The 18,189-nt window shown below is 36.8% G+C and overlaps 1 protein-coding gene and 1 long non-coding RNA gene across 5 annotated transcripts in view; one reads left to right on the top strand and one right to left on the bottom strand.

Moving 5' to 3' along the window:
- LOC112050998 (gelsolin) overlaps positions 1-5,973 on the top strand; it is a 34,805-nt gene extending 28,832 nt beyond the window's left edge. For all 4 annotated transcript variants that reach the window (XM_052890064.1, XM_052890065.1, XM_052890063.1 and 1 more), the window contains 3 exons: positions 2,725-2,790; positions 4,099-4,161; positions 4,767-5,973. In XM_052890064.1, the coding sequence (XP_052746024.1) occupies positions 2,725-2,790; positions 4,099-4,161; positions 4,767-4,838 (201 nt within the window). In that variant the 3' untranslated portion in view covers positions 4,839-5,973. The remainder of the gene's footprint in view (positions 1-2,724; positions 2,791-4,098; positions 4,162-4,766) is intronic.
- A 2,613-nt stretch (positions 5,974-8,586) lies between these two features.
- Positions 8,587-17,836, bottom strand: LOC112051005 (uncharacterized). The gene is made up of 4 exons (XR_008252212.1): positions 17,710-17,836; positions 16,699-16,815; positions 14,892-14,999; positions 8,587-12,375 (listed from the first exon to the last, which is right to left on the bottom strand). It is a non-coding gene; the product is annotated as an uncharacterized LOC112051005 (long non-coding RNA).
- Positions 17,837-18,189: the final 353 nt, after the last annotated feature.

Here is an 18,189-nt window from a genome sequence, read left to right as displayed (position 1 = left end):
CTTGTTTCCGTAGAGAGTAGGGAGTTAGTGAGGGGTAGCCGTCGGGCGGGAACGACTGGCGATATAACGCGCTCGCGGTACGTTCGGTTTCAGTATTCTCGTGGCCGAACCACCCTTTCTTGTTGTGTAATCTATACTAATATTATAAAGCTGAAGAGTTTGTTTGATTGAACGCGCTAATCTCAGGAACTACTGGTCCGATTTGAAAAAATCTTTCTGTGTTAGATAACCCATTTATCGAGGAAGGCTATAGGCTATATATTATACCTGTATTCCTACGGGAACGGGAACCACGCGGGTAAAACCGCGCGGCGTCAGCTAGTTCTTCATAAGTTACTTGGCATAGGCAGTGAATGGTGAGTGTTGGTATGTCAGAAGGCATCAGAAGTCTCTGAGACTGCTCAAGGTATTCTCTGCCATTCTAGAGTCTTATTTTAGTTACAGTTTGTTTTGTTAATTAAGTTGTCCTGTTGTTGGCACCCCCAGACCTACATATGAATACAGACCGCCATTATTTCCTGTATCTTACAATAAGGATGATGACAGTTATTTTAATTGTGTATAAATTAGGAGTACTTATGCTAATAGTAAAGCAATTTTTTTAAAGGTACAGGGTATCTGTGATAATTGCTTTTAAAAATAAGAAAAGAAAAAAGACAACAACGAACACAGGAAATCATAGACACAATACAATCATCTAGATCATTTAAAGCAATAAAACAAAAAACAGAAATAGGGAAAAAATGGATCCCTGGCCTTCAAAATCAAAATAAAAATATAGAAAAAAACAGGTGTAACCTAATGGAAATTGCCACAAATTTTTATAAAGAACTATACACCAGCACAGTAGATAACATATATAACAAAAATGATGAGAAAAATATCTACCAGTATAATACTGAAGAAGACCCAATACCAGATATCTTATCTGCTGAGGTAGAAAACGCATTAAACTCGTTGAGTATAAATAAATCATCAGGACCAGACAAAATAAGCCCTAGAAGCTTAAAATTAGGAAAAGAAGCTCTTATAGATGCTGTTACCGAACTGTTCAATAAAATTTTACAAGACAAGGACATACCATCACAATGGTTAACATCAGAAATAACACTTATACATAAGAAAGGAAACTACTACGATATAAACAACTACAGACCCATCACCATGATCACAAATCTCTACAAAATATTCTCAAAAATTATAACTAAACGAATTAACACATATCTAGACTTACAACAACCACCAGAACAAGCAGGATTTAGAACAAACTACTCAACATGCGATCATCTACAAAGCATACAACAAATAATGGAAAAGTCAAAAGAATATCAAATAGCCCTGTTCATAGCATTCATTGACTTTAATAAAGCATTTGATTCTATTGAACACAAATCACTATGGAACGCCTTGAAAATGGATGGAATACCAAAAGCGTACATTGAATTGATCAGAAAACTGTATACCAATAACGAAGCACTAATAAAACTTGAATCAAAAGGCAAAAAATTCCAGATTGAAAGGGGCGTAAAACAAGGAGACCCAATGTCCCCAAAATTATTTAACTCAGTTCTTCAGAATATATTCTTAAAACTAAGGACTAAGTGGGAGAAATTGGGAATTAAAGTATATGGTCAAAAGTTAACAAACCTTCGATTTGCGGATGATGTCGTATTGTTTTCAAACACAGTAGATGACTTAAAATAATGATACAAGGTTTAGAACTAGAAAGCAAATCAGTTGGGCTATCTATGAATATGAAAAAAACAAAAATAATGGGAAGTACAGACGAATCTATAAATATTGAAATAAATAACACTAAATTAGAAGTTGTAGATAAATACACATATCTAGGACAAACCGTATCATTTAAAAATTGGCAGGAAATGGAAATCAATAAAAGAATACAACAAGGTTGGAATAAATACTGGAGCCTAAAATATATCTTTAAAAACAAGGACATACCAGTAAGTCTCAAAGCGAAAACTTTTGATGCATGTATAACACCATCCCTTACCTATGGTTGTCAAACATGGGCATTGAATAGAAACCATATAAAGAGACTAAAAACAACACAACGCAACATGGAAAGAAACTTCTTAAACATAAAATTCCCATATTCGACTAAAAAGTAAAGTGAAAGACGTAGGAAAAATAACAAAGAGGTTGAAATGGAACTGTGCAGGACACATAACAAGAAAATCAAATGACGATTGGAGTAGCATAACAACATCGTGGTGCCCAAGGGAGGAAAAAAGAAAAAGAGGCAGACCAATTAGTAGATGGAAAGACGATCTGATTGCCTTTGAAGGGACATACTGGACCCGATCAGCAATGGAAAGGACACAATGGAAGAGGAAGGGGGAGGCCTTTGCCCAGCAGTGGGATGAAATTTAACTGTAATAAATTTAACTGTAATAAATATTATGTAATTTAGATTGTAAAGGCTTAAATAAATAAATAAATAAAAAACAGGGTATCTGTGATAATTACTTTCGGAGCTACAAGGATTTAAAGGGTCAGATTTACAGCACTGCCACGGACCCCTAAAAACGCCCCATACAAAATGACACGAATGAATGACGTCGTTAATTCGCTGATCGTTATAGATTTGTATGGGCGTTCAAACAACATATCAAATATCAAACATTGGTTTACTTATTACAGTAATCCACTTCTGAGTCTGCTAAAAGTTTATATTCTAATTAGAACTCTCTTATATTCCAGGAATGCTATATCCTGGACACTGGTAGCAGCATTTATGTTTGGATTGGAAAGCAATCTACTAAAAAGGTATAAATCTGTTTTTAGTCACTGTCATATAATTACTTTAAGCAAGCATTTTTGTTTATTTTGTGAGAAATCTCCCTTTATTTGGACTCATGGCTAATTTTGATACTGGGCACCCTCCAAGACCTGGATACGCCACTGATAGTCCGGTCAATTAAGACATTCGAAGTTACCTAAACTCCCACCAAGCTGAATATCGGTAAGATTGTTTAAAATATCATTAAAAATAAAATCTGAAACGTAGAAAAAAAAAATTTGTACATAATTTTATGATCTACAATTTTGTTTAAGGTATTTTTATGATAAAACTTACCGTTTTGCTGAAAATAGCGCTCATTTTTTTGACATTTGACCTTAAATATTTTTTTTTTTACAGGGGAAAGTTGGGGAACTTTCAAATTTTGTTTCTAATGATATTTTAAACAATCTTACCGATTTTCAGCTTGGTGGGAATTTAGGTAACTTTACTCTTATTTTTTGGTTTAATTTGACCGGACTATGAGTAGGAATAGGTAAGTGCAGTAACTTTCGGCATTTATAAAATGAGGAAAGTCTTGTTACGACAGTCCTTCGTTCTATATGTAGTTTTTTTTTTTGTTTTTTTTTACAAAAAAAGTTTTTTTACAAGTTTGGGTGACATTATCTATACTTATAATAAATCTGTAGAGATGTCAATTCTGTACATGAAATATATTTTCAAAATAACTATCAGGGGGTGATTAGTGATCGATACTGATACCAATGCAATCAGTAAAATGTCTGTCTGTCTCTATGTTCGTTATAGAAACAAAAACTACTCTTTTCTCTCTGACGGACTCCTCGACAGGTTATAGCAAACTTTTCATCACGCTACGATCAATAGGAGCAGAGCAGTGAAGAGTAATGTTGGGAAAACGGGAGAAGTTACACCATTTTTTAATCTTCCGTCGCGTGTGTAGCCTTAATGGTTAAAGCTACGAAGAAATCTTGTATGATCGAAATGTTCTCCTTAAAATTATATAAAAATTCATAATAACATATATAATTCTATCTTTTATGGTTGACTCACAATAACACGATATATAATTCTATCTTTTATGGTTGACTCACAATAACTCCCGATAGCTTAGCAGTTCGGAGCTTTCTGATTATATTTGTCTACTCTTACGTTTATAACACTCATCACTCACCCTAATTAAAAAATGTTATAGGGATATTGTAGGGATAGGGTAGAGGTAGGGTAGGGTAGGGGTAGTTGAAAGTTTACATCGACTTTCACGCGGACGAAGTCTCGGGCGTCCGCTAGTTTATATTAATTTTGGTAAATTACAGGAGAAGGCAGAAGCTATGAAGAAAGCAGAGCATTATTTGCAGGCAAACAACTATCCATCCTGGGTATGTAATTTTATATATATAATAACATACTCTCTGTGTTTACATTCGCGTAATTCCCTTGGGTATAAAATACCCTATGACACTGAATTCTTAAATTAGGAATCATGACAGTTTTTTAAATTGTATATAAATTAGGAGTATGCTAATAGTAAAGCAATTTTGTAAAAGTAACAGGGTATCTGCGATCATTACTTTCGGAGCTACGGGATTTAAAGGGTCAGATTTGCAGATGCCTAAAAAACGCCCCATACAAAATGACACAAATTAATGACGTCGTTAATTCGCTGATCGTTAGATATGTATGTGCGTTCAAACAAAATTACAAATATCTTTGTTATTTGTGCGTTTATGTTTATAGTTTTATATTGAAAATGTCACATTTAATGTAAGGAAGCTAAAATTGTATGAATTTTCATCTAATTACGATTAAAGTTTTTTAATAGATTTTGTAATTTTATAATCTTATTTATTTTGCAAATATCCAGACAATCTTTGTTTTTTATGTATAATTTAGTGAACATTGACCTTATTCACCCGAATGTATCATAAAAATCAATATATTGAAACCTAGTCATCATCCATTTCAAACTAGGTATATTTTTCAGGTACACATATCCAAGGTGGTGGAAGAGGGAGAATCGGCAGCTTTCAAGCAGCATTTCCAAGACTGGAATTAATATAACTAGAACACAGTAGTAATACAAACATACTGACAAAATGTATACCTATTTGCGTAGATTAAATACAATCAAGTGTCATTTTGCAGAGATTCATTATGTATAATTAATAATCATTAAAAGGGATTCGAAGATTTATGGTCAGATACTATTTTGAAAGACAAAAATAATAATCTATACTTATAATAAATCTGTAGAGAGGTCAATTCTGTACATGAAATATATTTCCAAAATAACTATCAGGGGGTGATTAGTGATCGATACTGATGCCAAAAATGCAATCAGTAAAATTTTTTTCTGTCTGTATGTTCGTTATAGAAACAAATTTTAACGAAACTTGGTACAAGGAGTATACTGAAAAATGCGAAAATCTCATTTTCTGACCTTTGACCTTGAATATTTTTTTTTCCTTACAGGGGAAAGATGGGGAACTTTCAATTTTATTTTTAATGATATTTTAAACAATCTTACTGATATTCAGCTTGGTGGGAATTTAGGTAACTTCGAATGTTTAAATTGACCGGACTATATATTATACATCATAAAAAAACAGAATTCAAAATTCATTTATTTCAAGTAGGCTCAGTTTACAAGCACTTTTGACACGTCAGTTGACTATTTGTAAAGATTCTACCACCGGTTCGGAAGGCAGGTTTTGCTGAGAAGAAAGAAAGTAACAGTATAAATAATTTAGAATTGATGACAACATTACAATTTCTTATAGTTTTACTTCCTGTGTGAAGGTGGAAGCTGATCCGACGGCCTCCAAGCATCTTTATCATTAAGGAACTCATCAATGGTGTAGTACCATCGACTAAGCAAATGTCACCATCATCATTATCAGCCGATGGACGTCCACTGCTGGACATAGAGCTCTTGTATAGACTTCCTAACACAAAGGTCTAGAACCGCCAGCATCCAGCGGCTCCCTGCAAACCGCTTGATTAAATAATTATTTTCAAGTGTTCCTATAATCCTAAACTTATTTTATAAGTTAAAATTACGTTAACGTTAAGTATTTGCAGTTATTTTTATTCTATGTACTTACCTATAAAGTACTTATTTTTTTTTTTATGTTTTATGTAATAAGCACAAAATGTAACGCACAAAATAAATCGTTGTTTACAAAAAAAAATTTAGTTTAATTTTTAATTTATCACCATTTATTTTCATCCATTCTTATTCATTTTATAATCAGTTAAAAGCATTAGGTTAAATGGTGGAATGATACTTTGTCGTTTTGTAATTTGGCTGGCGCGCCCTGCATGTCTTGTTCTACCAAGTTTAGCAATTTTACAAGACGGAGGTCCTGGGTTCAATCTCCGGCTGGGTCGATTGAGGTTTTCTGAATTGGCCCAGGTCTGGCTGGTGGGAGTTTTCGGCTGTGGCTAGTTACAACCCTACCGGCAAAGACGTACCGCCAAGCGATTTAGCGTTCCGGTACGATGTCGTGTAGAAACCGAAAGGAAACCGATTTTCATCCTCCTCCTAACAAGTTAGCCCGCTTCCATTTTAGATTGCATCATCACTTACCATCAGGTGAGATTGTAGTCAAGGGCTAACTTATAAAGAATTTTTTTTTTCACTACGGAGTATACACTATAGGTATCCGAGCTCAGTGTAGCGAGAGAGATGACTTAACGTCGGATCGAGTGGGAGAGAATCGCACAGGCGATTGCGCATGGCGACGCGTCGCCACACCGTACACACTACTGCATATATATCTATACTAATATTATAAAGCTGAAGAGTTTGTTTGTTTGTTTGTTTGATTGAACGCGCTAATCTCAGGAACTACTGGTCCGATTTAAAAAATTCTTTCAGTGTTAGATAGCCCATTTACCGAGGAAGGCTATATTTTATCCTCGTATTCCTACAGCAACGAGAACCACACGGGTGAAACCGCGCGGCGTCTACTAGTGCCATCATATAGCGTGCGTCTCCACGCCAGAAATCTGTTTTACGTGCGTGGCTATAGGCGTTTCACATCAAAAAGGAAAGGACACTGACCAAATAAATTGACAGCCTCCGTGGCGCAGTGGTATGCGCGGTGGATTTACAAGACAGAGGTCCTGGGTTCGATCCCCGGCTGGGCCGATTGAGATTTTCTTAATTTGTCCAGGTCTAGCTGGTGGGAGGCTTCAGCCGTGGCTAGTTACCACTCTACCGGCAAAGACGTTTACAAGCGATTTAGCGTTCCGGTACGATGCCGTGTAGAAACCGAAAGGGGTGTGGATTTTCATCCTCCTCCTAACAAGTTAGCCCGTTTCCATCTTAGGCTGCATCATCACTTACCATCAGGTGAGATTGTAGTCAAGGGCTAACTTGTAATGAATAAAAAAAAGAAAAAAAAAAGGACTCCCACTCAGCATAATGTTGCAGTTAAAAGGTTGAAACCACGAGCGCAAACAACAGTTATTAAAAATAAACAACAAAAAAATTACATGAATCAAAGAATGTAACTACAAAAATACAAAATTTACAAAATTTTAAAGGACATGTATGTCCCAAAATGGGCCTTTATTATTTATCTATACTAATATTATAAAGAGGTAAAGTTTGTATGTTTGTCACATTCTTTAAATGGGGTAATCTTCGGAACTACTGGTCCGATTTCAAAAATTCTTTCACCAATAGAAAGCTGAAATTTCCGAGTGTCACAGGCTATGTTTGATCCCCATATTCACACGGGAACGGGAACTACGTAATTCCAAATCGGTCCAGTACATCCAAAGATTACCTCCTACAACCACACAAACTTTACCTCTTTATATTATTAGCATAGAAGTCTCTATTTCCCTTGGTCATCGCACCACTCTCGAAGGGCTGGACCGATTTTGCTAAGGGTAGGAGTAAGATAGAGAATTTATAGAGTAGGGTAGGGTACGGGTAGGGAAGCGTAGGGGCAGTGTAGGGGTAGGGGTAGGGTAGAGGTACGGGTAGGATAGGGAAGTGGTAGGGTAGGGGTAGGATAGGCGTAAGATAGGGGTACGGGTGGGATAAGGGTAGGAAAGGGATAGGGTACGGGGAGGGTAGGGGTAGGATGGGGGTAAGGTGTAGGTAAGTTAGGGGTAGGTTCGGGGTAGGGTAGGGGTAGGGCAGGGGTAGGGTCGGGGTAGGGTTGAGGTAGGGGTTGGGTAGGGTAGGGTTGAGGTAGTGGTAGGGTAGGGGTATGGTAGGGTAGGGGTAGGGTAGGGGTAGGGTAGAGTAGGGTAGAGTAGGGGGGGGAGGTAAAGTTGACATCGAATTTTACGCGGACGAAGTCGCGGGCGTCCGCTAGTAATTTATAAGCAGGTGATAGCCCAGTGGATATGACCTCTGCCTCCGATTTCTGAGGGTTCGAATCCGGTCCGGGGCATGCACCTTCAACTTTTCAGTTGTGTGCATTTTAATAAATTAAATATCACGTGTCTCAAACGGTGAAGGAAAACATCGTGAGGAAACCTGCATACCAGAGAATTATCTTCATTCTCTGCGTGTGTGAAGTCTGCCAATCCGCATTGGGCCAGCGTGGTGGACTATTGGCCTAACCCCTCTCATTCTGAGAGGAGACTCGAACTCAGCAGTGAGCCGAATATGGGTTGACGACGACGACAGTATTTTTTACGGATAGAAGCTACAGATTGGTGTTGAGAAAATAATTTTCAGAATCTTTGGAACCCGCATTAATTAGATAAAAAAAAAAGAAGTCTGGCACTCGGGGACTGCCACGGTAAAGCTATTGCGTAGCATTTTGTATGAACTAATGCAATAGGGATGATGACAGTTTTTTTAATTGTATATAAATTAAGAGTATGCTAATAGTAAAGCAATTTTGTAAAAGTAACAGGGTATCTGCGATCATTACTTTCGGAGCTACAGGGATTTAAAGGGTCAGATTTGCGGCGCTGCCGCGGATCCCTGAAAAACGTCCCATACAAAATGGCATTTTTTTATTTTATTACTCTGTTCGTTTTCGTTTCATTATTTTATTTTACTTTGTATTCATGTATAAGTTTTAAGTTAAGACACGTCACGTAGACACGTCCGTGAACTCACAAGGTTTCACCTGAAAACCAGCGCCACAGCTCGCTGTGGCATTGTGCTGAGGTGGATACCTGTTTTGTCCACGACCAGATATTTGTATGTTCTGTTTGTTTATTTTATTTTATTTTATTACTCGTGTGTGGACAGATAAAGATATATTCTATTCTAAAAGTGTTCAAAACAGAACAAAAAACACCACCTTATTTTAATTTTGTAGTTGTAGTTATATTTCCTTATATTTTATTTTTATAATAAGTTTAGCTAATTTAAGTATTATCTTCATTAATAAATACTTCCTATTGATAATTTTAATTAATAAAAGTTAAGGATTTCAAAAACACCTGGAAGTGAATTCATATCCGGTGTAAGCTGTCAATAATAATATTGTCAAATGTCAATAAGACACAAGTTAAAAAGAAACATTATATCGTAGACAGAGAAGCATTAAAAAAAAATCCTTATATTGCTAACGCTACTGCGCGAAGATCACCGACAATCTGTCAGGGTGTGAGTTACAAGCATGTTGCCATGATAAAAATTCTTAATTAATGTTGTTAGCCAATTAAAAAAAAAACATTTTATTTCATTAATTGAAGAACTAATTATATTTTGGGTTTTAAGCCCTATATTTTATGTTCTTTATGTATTTATTTTCTCTTTTTTCGATTGGTTGTCTGGAAGAGATCGCTCATTAGCGATAAGGCCGCCAATTGTACATTAGTTTTTAAGTTAATTTCTTGACTGTTATTATTATTTTTGGTGTACAATAAAGTATATTTCATTCATTCATTCATTCTTTTAAGATAAAAATAATTTGTCTGGTTAGTTGACACTCGGGAATAAAGGCCCAGCCTCCATACAAAATTGGGACATGCGCTTTAAGTATAACATTACAAGCCATAGATAAACTAAAAAAAAACATAACTACCACCAGCTCTCAGTGGCGTGCACTTCATAGATGCAAAAATGCACTGCCTACCCTCGGGAGTAATTACGAACCTGCGTTGGAGAAGTAATTTTCCATTTTATACAAATTGTACGTATAGTGCATACCCTAATTGAATGCCCTGTGCACGCCACTGCTAGCTCTATTTAATGTTGGAACTATAAGATCAACAAGTCTGTTTCTGCTGAGTTATTGAATAATTTTTCAATTTAAATTTTAAAGTATTAGCAAATTTAACAGATTTTATTGATGGTGGCAAATCGTTCCAACATTTAGTAGCAGCAAAACTTACTACTAGTTTAGCTTCCCCTAAAAGCTGCCGTCTTATGAATAGGGGATGATGACTGTTTTTAAATTGTATATAGATTAAGAGTATGCTAATAGTAAAGCAATTTTGTAAAAGTAACAGGGTATCTGCGATCATTACTTTCGGAGCTACAGGGATTTGAAGGGTCAGATTTGCGGCGCTGCCGCGGATCCCTGAAAAACGCCCCATACAAAATGGTACGAATTAATGACGTCGTAGGTACATAATGATCGTTAGATTTGTATGTATGTATTTTTTGTATGTATTCAAACAAAATTACTAATATCTTTGTTATTTGTGCGTTTATGTTTTTAGTTCATTTATTGAAAAATGTCACATTTAATATAAGAGCCGTGATAGCCCAGTGGATATGATCTCTGCCTCCGATTTCGGAGGGTGTGGGTTCGAATCCGGTCCGGGGCATGCACCTTCAACTTTTCAGTTGTGTGCATTTTAATAAATTAAATATCACGTGTCTCAATCGGTGAAGGAAAACATCGTAAGGAAACCTGCATACCAGAGAATTATCTTCATTCTCTGCGTGTGTGAAGTCTGCCAATCCGCATTGGGCCAGCGTGGTGGACTATTGGCCTAACCCCTCTCATTCTGAGAGGAGACTTGAGCTCAGCAGTGAGCCGAATATGGGTTGATAACGACGAATATAAGAAAGCTGAAACTGTATGAATTGTCTTCTAATTACGACAAAAGATTTTTAATAGATTTGAAATTTTATAACCTTTTTGTGCAAATAACCAGACAATCTTTGCTTTTTATGTATAAATTAGTTAACATTCATCTTATTTATTCGAATGTATCGCAAAAATCAATATATTCAGCCCAGTCATCATCCCCATTAATAGCCTAAATTAATGTCTTTCAAAACGAAAGATTTCCTTTCCCCAATATAATATTTAATTTTAAGGGCGATGCTTCATTAGTGCGTTATGTTGCTTCGTCGCATCGTCGCAACGGATCAAAACATTGTATGCCACATATGTAGTACGACGGCTTCCGTGGTGCAGTGGTATGCGCGGTGGATTTACAAGACAGAGGTCCTGGGTTCGACCCCCGCTGGGCCGATTGAGGTTTTCATAGTCCAAGTGTGGCTGGTGGGAGGCTTTGGCAGTGGCTAGTTACCATCCTACCGACAAAGACGTACCGCCAAGCGATTTAGCATTCCGTTACGATGTCGTGTAGAAACCGAGAGAGTGTGGATTTCTTCCTACTCCTAACAAGTTAGCCCGCTTCCATCTTAGATTGCATCATCACTTACTATCAGGTGAGATTGTAGTCAAGGGCTAACTTGTAGAGAATAAAAAAAACGTACGATGTCGCAGCACAAGAGGATGACGCAACTGTTACAAGTTCCTCGATTACAACTGGTATTAGAATTCATTAATTACGTTATTGTAGAGTGGAAGTATCAGTGTTGGTATAAATAAGAGGGTATTTGGTGACTTGAGCTCAGTTGTTTTTTAGGCAGCGTAGACACCGTTTTCTGTGTTTTTTTTTAAATCAATGTACCCACCTAGTTTTAATTAGTTCTTAATAATTGTCTTTAATAGTTTACATAAAATGTTGAACTGTGTGCGTGGCGGCACCTGATCTGGGTCCTAACTGAAAATCATTGCTGCATCCTTTTTTTATTGAAAGTATGCGGCAAAATGCTGAGTTGCGGCCTTTTTCTAGGTTATGCCACATATTACAGGGCATTCTTTACTGCTCCACTGTTTGAGTGGACAGTTAGCCATAATATGTTATAATTTAAATTCAATGTTATATGTGGCATTACTTAAAAATAAAGATCTTTTTCTTTCTTTAACCGTCACGCTGCCAGTCGCGTTAGTGATTTTGTACAATAATATTTTATGTTGCAATTATTGTTTATCATAAATTGTTTAGTGTGGGCATGGATAACATGTCGGACAGGGAAAGTGAGTGTTGAAGCATTCTAAAGGGATCCCTTAAATCTACACCCAAGGTATCAAGTCTTGGGTGTTTCGAGGTGTTTCCTCTACCACAAAATAATGGTACAATCACTGTCGCTGCTACTTGTGACGTCACACAATGTTTTGATGTGAAATGTCATTTAAATTACCAAGACGACGCATCTCCGACGTTGCGTCGATGCAACATAATACAACGCTCTAATATGGCAGGGCCTTTAGTACAAAAATTAGCATGTATTAACTTTAACAGTCATCTACTAGGTTGTTGTCAAGGTCATCCATTTTGAATAGTTCATCCAGTCTTTGTTTCTGAAACAACAAGAAAAAATGTATATTGTTTACTAACTGCAATATTAATTGACCCTCGACCTGCTCAGAAACAGCTCCGATTTTGATGATTTTTTTAAAAGTCATGTTTTTCTATGTTATTTAAAATCAGAAATGTTTTGGTGCTGGGACGAAATTATTTATATTTTTAAAAAACATCTATGCTATTTATATAAAAAAAAATTAAAAATACTACCCATTTCAAAAATACGAGAAAAAAAAGAGGGTACGATTGATTGACTACCCATTAATTTTACCATTGGCACCGGCTTCAAAGTAATTAGTAGATAGAAAATATTACAATGTTTTCTTCTGCTTATTAGTTTCCTGCATAAGTTTGTGTTTTTGGAGTCGGTAGTGTTTTGTTTTTTAATTATTTATTATAGAAATAGCATAAATATTGTTTAAGTAATATAAATCATTCCGTCCCCACTCCAAAAGGTTTCTGATTTCAAATAATATCAAGAAACAAACTGAACAAAAAAAAACATGAAAATCGGAGCTGTTTCTGAGCAGGACGATGGTAAATGTATTGATTAGCCTAAATTGGTTGTCTAAATAGTTTTTGACGACCACGTGGGTAGCGACTGTGATCTCTGCGACCACGGCCGTGGGTTCGATTGCCACAACCGGAAAAAATTTGTGTGATGAGTATGAGTGTTTTCCAGTGTCTTGGTGTATTTATAGATTATATATATATAATGATAATTATTTCACGTGAATGTGATAGTAGTAATAAAAGCTTGTTTGTATTTCTATAAATAAAATATAATTGTTATTTACAATATTACGTTTTACATTAAATAATTAAATTAAATACTAAACTAAAACTTACCTATAAATAAAATATAAAAACAACATTCAAAGCTATTATTTACATCTACTTTATATTTTAATAAAAATTTTAATGTTTTGCTGTTAAGTCAATAATAATATATCGAATATTTAAAATGTGACAATGTCATGAAAAAAAAGTAAATTACCAAAAAGAAATAATATTAAAGAGGTTTTCTTTTTACATATTATATAAGTATTTATATGTAGTATATAAATATAAATATATAAGATAAAATCCGTTATCTAACTACCCATAATACAAGCTACACTTTGGGGCTAGATAGTGATGTGTCATCATCATCATCATATCAGCCGATGGAGTCCACTGCAGGACATAGGCCAGGGTAGGCGAACCAATGGCACGCGTGCCATCAATGGCACGCGTGCCATTGATGGCACGCGACACAATATTTTGGGCACGTCGCCGATCATAAAACATGTGTAAAGTAGGTATTTGACATAAATTATTTGTCATCTAACCTGCAGCAACAGAAGTCACACTAATTTTACAATAATTTTATTTATGCGTTTTGTTTACTTTATTTCATAAAGAGTTTTGATAGTATTTATTATTGTTATTCTCCAAATAATCAGAAAGTCAAAATTATTTGATGGCACGCCAATGACCCCATTAAACATTTTTTAGAAAAAATGGCACGTTGATGCATAAAGGTTCGCCTACCCTGACATAGGCTTTTTGTAGGGACTTCCAAACATCACGATACTGAGCCGTCTGCATCCAGCGAATGTCTGCGACTCGCTTGATGTCGTCAGTCCACCTGGTGGGGGGTCGGCCAACACTACGCTTACTAGTGCGGGGTCGCCATTCCAGCACTTTGTGACCCCAACGTCTATCGGCTCTTCAAACTATGTGCCCCGCCCATTGTCACTTCAGCTTCGCAACTCGTTGAGCTATGTCGGTGATCGGTGAGTCATGTTGGTTCTTCTGCGGATCTCCTCATTTCTGATTCGATCGCGCAGAGATACTCCTACCTCCTAACCTCAGTTATGTGTGTATTGTTTAAATATATTTATTTTGTTCATAAGATATACCTACTGTTATCGCCGCGTTGCAACCACTTGCGGTTCGGACGACTTCAGTGTGCTCGTGGCGTTCGAGCCGTCCACATCTCTTGTTGTGTAATTCTTTATGGGTTACTTGGGATAGGCGGGGAGAGTGACTTGAGTGGAAAAGGGGAGTGTTAGATATCTGTCAAAGGCGCCTTTAACCCTACACACATCGTTCACAAGTGCGTGACTTCACTCAAGGTCATTCTCCGCCATTCTAGGGTCTTATTTTGGTTCCAGTTTGATTTGTTAAATAAGTTGTCCTGACGAGTGTTGTGAATTTATTATTTTTTTTTTTATTTTTATTATTTACAAGTTAGCCCTTGACTACAATCTCACCTGATGGAAAGTGATGATGTAATCTAAGATGGAAGCGGGCTAACTTGATAGGAGGAGGATGAAAATCCACACTCCTTTCGGTTTCTACACGACATCGTACCGGAACGCTAAATCGCTTGGCGGTACGTCTTTGTCGGTAGGGTGGTAACTAGCCACCACATTAGTTTTCGATGATTGTTCGACATTTGTTTTCTTAATTTTGTAATCGCCTTTGAGTCCACTAAAACTACTCGTAAGTACTTAAATCTACTCACATTCCACATGTTAGGATCCCATTTTCGGAAGGCGTCCAAAAATATCTGGTTTTCAAATTCTTGTTTTTGTATTGTGTATGTACCAGGTGCGTACAATACGGATAGTTCCTAAAATGAGAATAATTGTTTTTTTTTATTATTTACAAGTTAGCCCTTGACTACAATCTCACCTGATGGTAAGTGATGATGCTGTCTAAGATGGAAGCGGGCTAACTTGTTAGGAGGAGGATGAAAATCCACACTCCTTTTCGGTTTTTACACGACATCGTACCGGAACGCTACATCGCTTAGCGGTACATCTTTGTAGCCTCCCACCAGCCAGACCTGGACCAATTAAGAAAATCTCAATCGGCCCAGCCAGCGATCGAACCCAGGACCTCCGTTTTGTAAATCCACCACGCATGCCACTGCGCCACGGAGGCCGTCAAAACCTTTTTTCTAACTGCCGTTAAAATAGGCTACTGAATAATGTTAGGCTAATGAGGATGATGTAGTGACAGGGATGGGTCCAGAAGTTCTTAATAGGATTCCACAAAACATCTATACTAACATTATAAAGCTGAAGAGTTTGTTTGTTTGATTGAACTCGCTAATCTCAGGAACTACTGGTGCGATTTGAAAAATTCTTTCAGTGTTAGATAGCCCATTTACCGAGGAAGGCTATAGGCTATAAAATTTCCCCGTATTCCTACGGGAACGAGAACCACGCGAGTGAAACCGCGCGGCGTCAGCTAGTAAAAAATATAACCAATATTAATTAATTCTTTTAAAAATAAACTGAAAGCTTGGCTTGTCGAGAAGGCTTTCTATAGCTACAACGAATTTCTAGAAAATAAAATTTTGGTGACGTTTAAGTTGTTATATAGTGTTGTTTATTTTATTTTTATAATTTATTGAGAAAGATAATTTATAATCATAATTTAAGTATAATAATAATGATTTTGTGACGATTAATATGAATATTTATAAATAAAATATGTCTGACTATGACTATGACGACTAGGTTTGAATATATTGATTTTTATGAAACTCTAGCGGACTAGTAGGTATATTATGTTATTTTGACATCAATAGTTTTTGCATCGCATGCGATGTAAACAATATTTTAGGTAATTTTTGTACACGTTGGGTTACATTATTGGAGTTTCAAGAAGGATCCCTAATTTTTTTGAACATTCAAACAAATTAGGGATACATGGGCTATCTAACACTGGAATATTTTTTCAAACCGGACCAGTAGTTCCTGAGATTAGCGCGTTCAATCAAACAAACTCTTCAGCTTTATTAACCGACTTCAAAAAAGAGGAGGTTCTCAAGTTGACCGATATATTTTTTTTATGTATCTATGTACATCGATTACTCGAAGACGTCTGAACTGATTTGAAAAATTATTTTTTTATTTTATACTCCCCATGTGGTCCCAAATTCCGGAGGGTGTGGGTTCGAATGCGGTCCGGGGCATGCACCTCCAACTTTTCAGTTGTGTGCATTTTAAGAAATTAAATATCAAGTGTCTCAAACGGTGTAGGAAAACATCGTGAGGAAACCTGCACGCCAGAGAATTTCTTAATTCTCTGCGTGTGTAAAGTCTGCCAATCCGCATTGGGCCAGGACTAACCCCTCTCATTCTGAGAGGAGACTCGAGCTCAGCAGTGAGCCGTTTATGAGTCGATAACGTAACATAAGGGATTAAAGTGCTGACTTAATCTACGGAACCTTCCACTGCGTGTGGCCTGTCGCGCACTTGGCCGGTTTTTCATTCACTGTTTGAGACACGTGATATTTAATTTCTTACATAGATACTTACTCTCACGAAATTGTTTAGGATCCTGACTTTATTTTCAGGAGCTAATCTCCCCACCCAGAAGATAACACGGTCACTGTTGTCTTTTAACAGCATGTAGACTTTGTCTTCTCTCATTTCCTGAAACATCGACATCATGCTCGTAGATACAAATGTTAGCAATTTCAAATATTGGTCTTACCAAGTCATGATACTACGTCATGATACGTCAGTACATTGACGTATCATGACAGGAAACAGACCTTAACGATTGTAAATAATAAATTGAGATATTGTCATGATACTAGCTACAAAAGCTATTGGTTTCTCATTTGGGAGTCAGTCGTTCCTTTGCTATCGCAGAGGTAACAAGTGCCAAGTGATTGCGGTGAAGCGTATGGTTATGAGTGCTGGCGATATAAGAGACTGCTTGGGCAGTCTAGCTCATTCTTGTCGTGGCGTTCGATCCGTCCACACCTTTGTTGGATAATGAGCCTGGATTGTTATGGACTAGGCGAGTAGAGTGACTGTCAAAGGAGCCTTTAACCCTGCACACATCGTTCACAAGTGCGTGACCCCACTTATGGTCATTCTCTGCAACTTTATTGATAACATGTTGTAAAGGGGCCCCTCAACCCTACTTTAATCGGTTGAACGTCCGAGATGCGCTGGTGGCTGACTCCTTGCCCTATGATAGATAATCCTGGTTTACAGCTGGTCATTTATTTATTTATTTAATATCAAGCAATACCATACATTACATTATACAATATAATAATAATAATCATACAAGTTACATTTTATTACATAATGCAAGTTATGGATACCCAGTTTGGGCGTAGCCTTTTGTCGAGTGAGTGATAGGGAGACCGATTTTATTTTTGTTTTTATTTATCATTCAAGTAGTCATTTACCGTGTAATAGCACTTGGTTCATGGGTGTAGTGTGGTTGGGAAGCTCAGTATGGATGTTTGAAAGTCCCTGCAGTGGTAGTCCATCGGCTGATATGATGATGATGGTGATAAATTGACATACCTTTTGTGAGTAATTGGGAATCTTCCTGTAGTCCCTGACAACGTACTCAATGTCTACTTCATATAGAGAGTAATCAACACGACCTCCTCTTTGGAAACCGAAAAAGTCTGTCGAAAGAGATATAAAATTGAAAATTTTGAAAAACCCCATAAGGTCATGAAATTATTAATAACACTCTCGATCAAGTCAAAATTCTTTTTCAGTGCGCTTTCGTTTAAGACCCCACTCGAGTATATTTGCAGACATTCGGTAACGGCTCAACCGATTTTCTTCAAGCATATCTAACCTTTAATACGAAAAAAAACTAAATTGAAATCGCTTCATCCGTCCGGGAGCTATGGTGACACAGAAAGACAGACAGACACGTCAAACTTATAAGATCCCTAAGGTTTATACAATTACTAGCGGACGCCCGTGACTTCGTCAGCGTGGAATTTAGTTTTCATCGGGAACCATGGATTATTCCGGGATAAAAAGTAG

This window comes from Bicyclus anynana, chromosome 27 (assembly GCF_947172395.1).
Source record: "Bicyclus anynana chromosome 27, ilBicAnyn1.1, whole genome shotgun sequence".
Taxonomy (NCBI): domain Eukaryota; kingdom Metazoa; phylum Arthropoda; class Insecta; order Lepidoptera; family Nymphalidae; genus Bicyclus; species Bicyclus anynana.
Note: the sequence above shows the minus strand (reverse complement) of the source record. Positions and strands in the feature narration are given on the sequence as shown.